The sequence below is a fragment of the Egretta garzetta genome, unplaced genomic scaffold, assembly GCF_000687185.1.
Source record: "Egretta garzetta isolate BGI_Z169 unplaced genomic scaffold, ASM68718v1 scaffold11, whole genome shotgun sequence".
In the NCBI taxonomy this organism is placed as follows: Eukaryota; Metazoa; Chordata; class Aves; order Pelecaniformes; family Ardeidae; genus Egretta; species Egretta garzetta.
Window position 1 is genome coordinate 1,106,551 of NW_009258621.1, and position 10,594 is coordinate 1,117,144.

General features: G+C 41.8%; 1 protein-coding gene across 1 annotated transcript in view; it reads left to right on the forward strand.

Moving 5' to 3' along the window:
- XDH (xanthine dehydrogenase) overlaps positions 1–10,594 on the forward strand; it is a 51,161-nt gene that overhangs the window by 38,924 nt on the left and 1,643 nt on the right. The window contains exons 26-35 of the mRNA XM_035903643.1: positions 788–979; positions 1,474–1,619; positions 2,217–2,298; positions 2,885–2,980; positions 3,712–3,840; positions 4,821–4,895; positions 5,704–5,756; positions 6,916–7,030; positions 7,691–7,756; positions 9,647–9,835. Coding sequence (XP_035759536.1) covers positions 788–979; positions 1,474–1,619; positions 2,217–2,298; positions 2,885–2,980; positions 3,712–3,840; positions 4,821–4,895; positions 5,704–5,756; positions 6,916–7,030; positions 7,691–7,756; positions 9,647–9,835 — 1,143 coding nt within the window. The remainder of the gene's footprint in view (positions 1–787; positions 980–1,473; positions 1,620–2,216; positions 2,299–2,884; positions 2,981–3,711; positions 3,841–4,820; positions 4,896–5,703; positions 5,757–6,915; positions 7,031–7,690; positions 7,757–9,646; positions 9,836–10,594) is intronic.

Sequence of the window (10,594 nt, forward strand, 5' to 3'; positions counted from 1 at the left end):
GAGAACTGCAAGACCTCTCTGCAAAAGCCCCATTCGATGCTAGCTATGTGGTTGGTGCTGTGCAGAGCAGAATGGCAGGCAAATATCTTTGCATAAATTAAGGGCCTGGTTGAGAGCACATCTATGTGAATTGTCTTTTTGACTGTGTCTGAATCAGGGGACTGGAAAGCCCTTCATGTTGAAATAAGTTTGGGATGTGCTTAATCTCCTCTCTGTACTGCTGCTGGAAGGGAAATCTGGGAACACAAGCCAGGAAGAAGCTCTGGCCCTTTCCCAGTTTGGACAAGTAGTGGACAAAAATATCAAATCCTGCAGTTTAGATGTAGCTACTGAAAAATCTTTGTTTCATATAGTGCCCTTACTGCCATAGCCCAGCTGCTAAGTCATTTGATATCAGCAAGACTTCTTTTCCAGTAACAGATTTCTCAGTATAATTAAAAGAAGATTCTGGTTCTTTAAGGTGGGTAATGGCATTTAGTAGCAGTTTGGCTCAGCATGAGTCCAGGGCCAACAAAGGACTTTGAAGCTCAATCTGTCCCAGAGTTATAAGTATCAACAGAGAAGTGTACTTATGGTCCTATCAGGAGGATACCGCTTGACACTCCATTGCAAATGGGAGGGAGTACTGGCTGCATCTCAGTGCTCATCCAGCTGTGTTGACTGCAGAACTGCAGGGTGAAAGAGAAAGTGCTGGTTGTTGTAAATTAGCTTCGAAGCTTTTTGGCAGCTAGTGAGAAATCTGACATGTAATTCATATAAAATATATCTACCCCCATTCCTTCACCAGGTTATCGACAGAGCCCTGTTACATTTGGATAACTCCTACAACATCCCCAATGTCAGCAGCATGGGCTTTATTTGCAAGACCAACTTGCCTTCCAACACAGCCTTTCGTGGCTTTGGAGGGCCCCAGGGAATGATGATTGCTGAGTGCTGGATGAACGACCTTGCTCGGAAGTGTGGCCTGCCACCTGAGGAGGTACAGATCCACTGACACATTTCAGGGTGGTGCTGCCTTTGAGCAAGCTCTGAGAACTGGACAGAACCACAGAAAGTTATTAAGCATAAGAACTTTTGCTTCGTTTTTGCTAAGCCCTTAGCAGGATCTCAAACTTTCTGTATGACAGCCACATTATAGCATGGATTATCTTCTGGCTCATTAAATTCTTTCAGTAGCCTGAGTTGTGTAACACCTGCTTTAAGGATAGATATTAAAAAAAAAAAAGTCCAAAGGCACTAAGTACCTTCATCTTACTACAATGTGCTTAAGTCCCCATCTCCCTTGAAAGTTCCTAGCCTTAATGTCTTAGTCCCCATTTTCCAATAAACAGATACATGTCTGTTAGTTCTATTGTTCTGTAGAGTGAGCAGAGGAGTAAAACTAGGAACCAACATGCTTTTGATGTCATCCATTAAAATGACCCAGTCTGAAGTATTAAACTAGGCGTGTCCTTTATATGTCTCTCTTGGAAGGTGCGGAAGCTCAACCTTTATAATGAAGGAGACCTGACTCATTTTAACCAAAAGCTGGAGGGATTTACTCTACGAAGATGCTGGGATGAATGTTTGTCAAGCTCCAGCTATCATGCCAGGAAGAAACTAATTGAAGAATTCAACAAGTAGGTGTTCTGGAGCTGTCTTGTTACTGGGTGCACCTGTTGCCTACTGACTTCTGAAGTTCTCTTAGCAACTTGAGTGATGTGAAGCCAGACCTTGTATTTGAAGAGTGACTTCTAAACATTTCTCCTTTTGAAATTCCTTCATGCTCACTTTGGGAAGAAACCTCTGTCAGTGAGCTGGTAGCTTAAATAAGGCAGGAATCAGACCTAGCATGACATGATTTTCTAAGGGAAATGTAGCAAAGGAGAGGGGTCCTGTTAAGTCCAGGTAGGCTTTTCAAATGGCTATCAAGGCAACTTGTTTAGGCTTCCACTGCTGTATAGTCTTTTTTAGTTGGCTTGTATATGCAACTGAATAGTTAATAGTCTGGACAATTGCTTCTAGTATCCCTTGGGGAACATCTTCAGTTCAGATTTCTTCTTGTTGGAACCCATAAATGAAGCCAATCTTTCATAAAAAAAATTAGTGATTAACTCAGTCTATACTGCATTCAGGTATTTCATTTCTTCTTTGATATCCAAGCTGTGGGAAGGAAGCATAGTACTGAGTTGCGATGAAAGCCTCACGAGTGTAAAAATAATGCTCTTTCCTTGCAGGCAGAATCGCTGGAAGAAGAGAGGGATGTGCATCATTCCTACCAAATTTGGCATCAGTTTCACTGTCCCATTTCTGAACCAGGTCCGTAAGTGTCATTCATCTTTTCAGTAGAAAAGCTAGTTTTATGCTGCCTTCTCCATTTGTGCAAACTCTGGAGCTTTTCAGGGAAGTGGTAAATTAGTTAAGAAAGAGCACACAGTTTCTCAAACCAAAACGAGCAACACAACAGTTACCAGTTTATACTGTCCACACCACAATGCAGCTATGTTTCCATGGTATTGTGTTATGTTAATTTCCCTGCCTATTCCCTCCTCCTCAACAGTCAAAACACCGGTCCTCTGTTTGATCTGTTTTAATGGACTGTCAGTGGTGTTAGCAAGTTCAGGTGAAGGGTGCATCTCTCTTTCACAGGGACAGGTTTGGGTTACTTCACCTGCTTTCTGAGCTGAAAATACTGACTGAGGTTTGTTATGTCATTGGAACTTCTAGTGAGTTGGTGAGACTAAATCAAACTCGCCTTAGGTGTAAACTCGTGGCTTTAATTACACTGAAGAACAACATTGATCTAGTTCCAAATTAATTTTCTCTGTACGTTTGTAACTGAAATCTGCTAGGAACTTCGCTAGTTCATTTATGATGACTCTTGGATCAATGTTCCCTTTTATAGGCTGGAGCTCTGATCCATGTGTATACAGATGGCTCTGTGTTACTTACGCATGGGGGGACTGAGATGGGCCAAGGACTTCACACCAAAATGATTCAGGTAATAATGAGTTTGGACTTAACTGAATGAGTCATTTTTTCAGGAAAATTACACTCTATATAGTATTGCCTCAGACAGCTTGACACTTCCTCTGTGTGCATGCGTAGGGTAACAAATCATGACTAATTCCTCTTAATTGTTTCAGCAGCAGTGCTAGATTTCCAGAGTATTACCGCAATTGAGTATGAGAATTAGATTCTTCATCATCTTAACTCTTATTATGTAGATAATGCAGGTTATGCTTACAATCTAGCTTCTCTGGCAATTTATTTTCATCCCATAAAACTACAGTTTACATATATTTTATACAAAAATTAGTCGTATTGCAAACACATTTATCTGCCTACGCTAACGCCTTTGTAGTTAAAAAGGCCTAAGGGAGCAACATTGCTTTGGCAGGGAAATGAAAGGGAAACCTAATAGGGCTCTTTATCCTCTGATTCTTATAATTGTTGAGAGAAGAATTTAGTCTCACAATAGTGAAGTGAATGTCTGTCATTGCGGCAAAAGTGTTATGTGTACGTGCTCACACACATTCAGCCTGTGAAGGGCAAACTTAGCAATCTTCTGGCTAGCTCTCAGTCACTGAATCAACTGAGCCTTCAAGAAAAATGAAATTTAGGACGGGGAAGGGTAGAGGTTGCTGTGTGGATCCTAGCAGTGTAAGCAATGAATGATAATGCTCATGTGTAAGAAGAGCTGTTTACCAATTGTCTGCCTTTGCTCTGCAGGTTGCTAGCAGGTCACTGGGAATCCCCACCTCCAAAATTTTCATCAGTGAGACCAGCACAAACACCGTGCCAAACACCTCCCCAACAGCTGCGTCTGTCAGTGCAGACATCAATGGAATGGCTGTCCATGTACGGAAACTGAGTTGTTTAAAATAGTGGGTTATAAGCTAAGACTCCAGAACATGAAAAGTTGATGTGTATTTATCTACTGCTTAAGGAAAACATAACCATCAAAGGGCAATTCCACGCTAAGGATACCTCATAACTTTACCTGCTATAACTACTGACAGTGTTAGATCATGAAAGACCGTACTTTTTTCAAGTTGTTCAAAACTCTCCTTCAGTCCTTTTGTAGTTATAAAATGGAGTATTTGTGGTTACTAAAAATGAACACAACAAAGCATCCATTTAGATAGCTAGGTCCTTAGTAATTAATGTGGCCTTACCTATAACAATATATTGTGCTGCAAATACTAATAGCAGATGGTTTGTGGGCTGTGCTCCAGAAACAGACCTGTAAGTGTTGATACACTCAGAGCAAACATCCTTCCGTAGCAATGGTCTGGTCATGATTGTGGAGTTACTAGTGCATATATTTGCAGGGCATGTGACTTTTCCATCGAAAGGAGGAATTTAGTACTGGTCATTCTCAGGTTTAAAGAAAAGGGGAAGTGTAACCTGTAAAGTAAAATCATCAGGCTGTTTTTATCCGCTTCACAGCTTATCTGAGTAGGTTGAGTTTTGGCAAGAATATTTCTTTTTTCAGTGCTATAGGATCATCTTGCTAGATATGCTAAGATGTCCTGCTATGACTTGGTATAGATAAAGTTACTGTACAAATGGGTGAACTTCTGGTATTTTGTATCATGGTCTGGAAAGTTCTGTGCTGTATTTGGGATTCTATTCTGCTATCAGCACAGCCAATATGCTTTAAAATCCTTTTCAGTTGACATTTCTTTCTGTATAGCAAGACATCTGTTAGTGAACTTTGTTCCTTTTTATGATATGCCAAAGTCCTAAAGGCAATATTGATTTAAACAGAAGGTTCTTTGAAACTCTTATAGGGCTCTTAATCTTAAAATATTGCTTCTCTCTCTCTTTGTTTCTAGAATGCGTGTGAGACTATCTTAAAAAGACTTGAGCCGATCAAACAGTCTAATCCCAAAGGATCCTGGGAAGACTGGGTAAGCTGTTTGTATCTGTCGTGAGACAAGTGGGCATTGTAAGAGGTTGTTTTACTTGCAAACCCTGTATGCAGGTAGCATAAGGGTTTAGCAAAGCCAGGGAAACAGAAACTGTGCAAGGGAAGTAACCAAAGCTTGCAAGAGGTCACCCCCAAAACATCAGTTATGACTTTAATACTGAGATTTCTCCAGATCCTGGGGCCTGCCTATGACAAACTTGCCCAGTTAAGTCTTCAGTGGTTACATATACCTTTTTAGTCAGGCCACAGTCTTGGACAGGAAGAAACCTGATTTGTAGTGAAGGGATTCTGTGACAATTCTGTGTTGAGCTGCCATCCACCTCCTGTAGTGCTCCTTGGCTGCAATATCGCTGTACGCTCAATAATAAGAGATTGGCGTGCTGCAAGGCTCTTAGGCCATTTTCTGATCCAAGCTCTTCTCTTCATGGGAGGAGCTTTGACTTTGTGATTTGGAAGTCAGATAGGCTTTCCCCTGGCCTCACTGAAGTCAAGATGACTGTCAGTTTAACCTTTGTTTCTGAGGTGGGAAGTCTGACCTGTAGCTGAGAGCTGAACAAACAGTCCCTCTGCCAATGGGCAAGTTCTGCCCTTGGTAGCTGATGAAGGGGCTGTTTGGGGAGCAGCTGCATCATGGTGTTTCCCTTGGCACTGCTGGTGCTGGGTAGTGTGACAGCTGTCTGTCACTGGACACTTTCTATTCCTAATCTCCTGGAAATGTGTTTGGGGGAGCTATTTTTCAGGGACTGGTTGGACAATTACTGTTTTCAAACTCTTGTTCATTTTGCCAGATTAAAGCTGCCTATGAGAACTGTGTTAGCCTGTCGGCCACGGGGTTTTATAGGTGAGTGAACATTCACACTGCAGAGGTACAGCTCTTACTCAGTTGCATGGGTTGTATCCAGGGGAGTTCTGGGAGGATTTACAGCCCCTATCCCACTGTCACTGCTCTACCTTAAGGCTGCATTCCCTTTCCTACCTGGAAATGTTAAGCTGAGTTTAACACTCCTGGCTGGGGAGAATCTGTTCCTGATGGAGCACAGCTCTTGGGGCCAAGTTTAGATCTCATGTAAATCTGAAGTAGATCTGACTTCACTCTAGCTGACCTAGGTCTGAGGAGGCATAAATGAAATCAGAGCTTTGCCTGGGGCTCTGCTCTGTGTCAACCTCGTGACTTAGTGTTGCACTGGAACCATCATGCAGGGAAAAAGGGGGCAGGAGTTGTTGCTGGGACAAAGCTACTTATGGCAATTGGCTGGAGTGGTATCCTGTCTGTTGTGGCTTGAGGAGGTACCAGTGTTTTCAGTTTCATTCTCCCACTTTAAACTCTTGCTGGTTCCTGTGCAGTTCTGAAATGAGGTACTTTTCTCAGTCAGCTTTACTGCTGGAGGAAAACAGAGATCCATCATCTTTGAGGCAGAGGGCTGACATAAAAAAAATAAACACAGTGTTAAGAAGAGCCTATTTAGGACTAAAATACAATATGAGCTCATTTCTGTTGCATCTCTAAAATGTGTTTTTTCACTTAACCAAGTGATTTGTTAACATTTTATTAAACAAGTTTTCAGATAAAGTATAAGTAGCCAGATACAAAGTTTGCCATGGACTGTGCTTAAAATCAGTTCTTAGCTTAATCCAGTTTCTGGTTCAACTCAATTATGCTCTGAAATTTAATGACCTCCAAGAAATGTTCACCTGCATTCTAAAAGCAAAAGATTTGCTACTGTATTGGTGGGAATGAGTTCATAATAGTCATCACAAGCCCTGAGATTCATGGGAAAATAAAGATGGCTAAACTAGTTTGATAGTTTCAGCCAGATTTTGGAGTACAGAGCAGCTTAGCAGATTTCTATTTATAGTTGTTTATACATTTCATTTCTGCATGGGCTTGACGGAAGGGATGAAACAGAAGTGAATAAGGATTTTGATAAGTTGCAAATGTGTTTGTATTCATTTTGACTGTTCATGCAATGAAATGTTGTTTTGTTTTTCTTTGTATCAAGAATTCCTGACCTTGGCTACGACTTTGAAAAGAACGAAGGGAAACCATTCTGCTACTTCAGTTATGGTGTTGCTTGCTCCGAGGTTGAGATAGATTGCCTGACAGGTGACCACAAGGTGAGGGGGTCAGCAGTGAAATAGCCCTCTGTGTTTAGGTGAAGGAAACATTCACAGGGAGTTAGAACAAATACGGGGTGTCAGCCTGTTCCTAGCTCTGTCATTGGTCTGGTGTGACCTTCAGGAAATTTCTTAACTCCTCTGTTCCACAGTGCAACAATCCGTAAAGTATAATAAAACGATAATTATCTACCCTGCGGGGATATTAGGAGGCTTAATGAATGATTGCAAAAGTTATTGGATTTGCTTAAGTAAGAGATGGCAGCACTGTGTTAGCACAAAAGAACAGAAACATACTGGAATTGAGTTAATCATTAAAAATAGCACTGAAGACTTTTAGAAAGAAAGAAAAAAGAAAAAAAAATCATCAGAATGTGACCTACTTGCTTACACTCGGGTACAAAGCACTGATGCTGGCAGCTTGGAACTAGTATAGACTGAGTCCATTGGATCTCTGGGGAAAACTGCAGTGAGTTCCTGTGATTTACTTTAGGGATGAACTCCAATTAAAAGGCAGCCTGAAGAGTTGAGCTGAGATAGATTGTTGAACCCTGGCCAAGTGTGGGTAGTGGTTGGATACATTATTCCTCCTCATACCAAGACCATGGTGTACCAGTTTCAATCTTCTGTGCTGATTTATTCTTTATTTCTGCCTTTTAGAACATTCGCACAGACATTGTTATGGATGTTGGCACCAGTCTGAACCCAGCCATAGATATAGGACAGGTAAGTGGAACAGTGTCGCTATTTCCATGTTAAAGTGTTCATTCTACTCTCAAGCTTTTCTAGATGAGCCATTGTCCCTCTCTAGGTTGTGCCTTTGCAAACAGAGCATTTTAAACTTGGCTATCCAGAGAGCCATTTTAGGCTAGCTGTGAAAACCAGTTTGACCTACACTTAACTATGCAACAGGCACAGAATTATGCAGGGAAATATCCTGTTGGGGTTTTTTTTTTGCCTTGGATATTAAGACTGAAGGATATTCTCCAGTTACCACCACACTGATGCTTTTCAGCATGTCTTGCCTAAGGAATGAATCCAGATATGATGGAATAACCTCATCCCAAGGCTTAGTTTCCACAATGTGGTATGTGAGACTAAATCCCACACCTGATTTTTATACTCCTATCTGTCAATATCAAGTCCAATTTAATTCAGTGAAAATTTTTCTGTGAATAAAGAGTTAGGGTGGTAGATTATGTCCTCCAGCTATTGCTGTGAAGGGATCTCAAGAGAAAGTTGGACCAGTCACTTAGCTTGCAAATTCCTTGGGCAGGGACAAGCTTACTTCCATATTTTTTGCAGCAATTATCACAGTGATACCTCTCAGCAATTAAAGGTAATAAACACAGGGTTGTTTGCTATAGCTCCCCTGCTAACTCTAGATATTCGTATAGTGGAACTCCAGTCAAACTGCTGCAGGATTTGGGGCTTACAGGAAAGCATGAGTTGCAGAGCTCTACTATAGTTAAAATGAAACTTTAAAAGTGACATTTTTTTCTGAAAGAGATTTTTCTTGGAAGTGGCCAAGGGAAAAAGGAGCCTTTCTGTCTTCTCAGCCTGTCAGTTTGGGTCTGAGAGTAAAGAGATGGGCTACACAGAGCCTGGCAGAGAGATCTCAGTTTCCTGTGTCCTTCCATGAATTTCTGCAGAGGATCTGGGGGCACAGGAGAGAAAGGATGTTGTATGACTGCAGGAACACAAGTATATGGAGCTAAGAGTATATGCCCAGAGAGGTAGTGGAGGCCCCATCCCTGGGAACATTCAAGGCCAGGTTGGATGGGGCTCTGAGCAACCTGATCTAGTTAGCAGTGTCCCTGCTCACTGCAGGGGGGTTGGACTAGATGACCACTAGTGGTCCCTTCCAACCCTAAACATTCTATGATTCTATGATTCTAAGATAATGAATGGTTGTGCCAAATCTTTAGACTGGTCTGCCTGTCCGATATCTCTGTGGGTACAGAGAGCAGAGCTTCTTCATGTAGGGTTGTTCAAACGCATCCTTCTCTCATAGCTGCTCCCTTTCTTTTTTTTTAATGTATTTTTTTTCTCCTAAAATTTACAGTAGAAAAGTTATGCAAAGAAGTCTTTAGTACTTGAATGGATGTGGGAGTGTTTTTGCCAGTGTCTGTGCTGGTGACCTGAGAATATGCAGTATATAGGAAAGCATTTATACTGAAATAGAAAGTGTAAAATAGTTTGTCTTCAGATTTGTTTTCTTCAGTCCTTTTACTCTTCTTGTCTTTGAATTATCAGCAAGTACAACTCATTCAGTGTTAATCTGCCTGTGAAGATCGATATTTTGGCATTGATTTTTTTTTTTGCTTCATCAGAAAATTCATGTTCTGTATTTACAGCATATCTGTTTGCGTGTATTTGTAAATTGCTTCACCTGACAGGGAAATGCAACCACATCTAAATGGAAACACCAGAATTGTGCAAAGGTGCCAAGCTGTACTCAGCAGAAGGGACAAGGGTTTAGAGATGAAGAGTGGGAAATTAGCAGGAAGGGAGGGCTGAAAACTCTGGTGGAAATCATTGCTGTTTGTTCTTGTGCAGGGATCGATAACAACAACAACAAAAAAAGAATGTAACTTTGTTTGGATGTGTTTGTAGATAGAAGGAGCATTCGTCCAAGGCCTTGGGCTCTTCACCATGGAGGAGCTGCGCTATTCTCCTGAAGGGAACCTGTACACTCGAGGGCCTGGGATGTACAAAATCCCAGCTTTTGGAGACATCCCAACAGAATTCTATGTGTCTCTTCTACGTGACTGTCCAAACAGCAAGGCGGTTTATTCATCCAAGGTATACCTGTGAGATCTGCAGGCCTCTTGCTGCTCTATGATTCCGTGAAGCTGAGTGTGCTGAAGTAATGATGTATGTGTCTAAACAGTTAATCTTGTTATGCTGGCTTTATTCTGGTGTCAGGATGATTTCCCATTCCTTACCAGAAATTTGTATACTATCCATTATAGTTAGGAAAGAACCAGAATAACCTGCACAGTGCCGCCCTGCTTGTCCATTAGAGAGATCTGAAGTGGCTTTGCTGTGCCAGTTCTGCTGTAACAGAGACTGCCAGTCTCCGCCTGCATGTCAGCTCCCTGTTTGCCTTTCCCTGACACCAGAGCCACCACTGCAGATAACATTTCCAGCGGTGTCATTTCCCCAGATCTCATATACCAGGATCTCCTGTCTTGAGTTTTCATGTTTTGGTTTCTTTACTGTTTCACAGTGCTCATTGTCACCCTTAAAGGTCCATTATTAATCCACGTGTCCTTCAGCTGGTTCCACTGCGGTCGGTGCTGTTCTCTGCAGTTAGTAAAGGCTGCACAGAGCAGGGCTGGATGTACAGCATCAGTGAATTTGCTTTACTTATGGTTCAACAGAGCATTTAGAGAGCCACTCAGCATCCTTATCTGTATATGCCTGGCCTGCCTCCTTACAGTTTCCCGTTTCCCCTTCATCCACAATGAGGAGAACTTTTTGGGTGATAAGTGCTGATGGCAGAATTAAGAAAAAAGGGTCTGGCAGGGACCTTGGTACTAGATAATACTTGTGTAATGC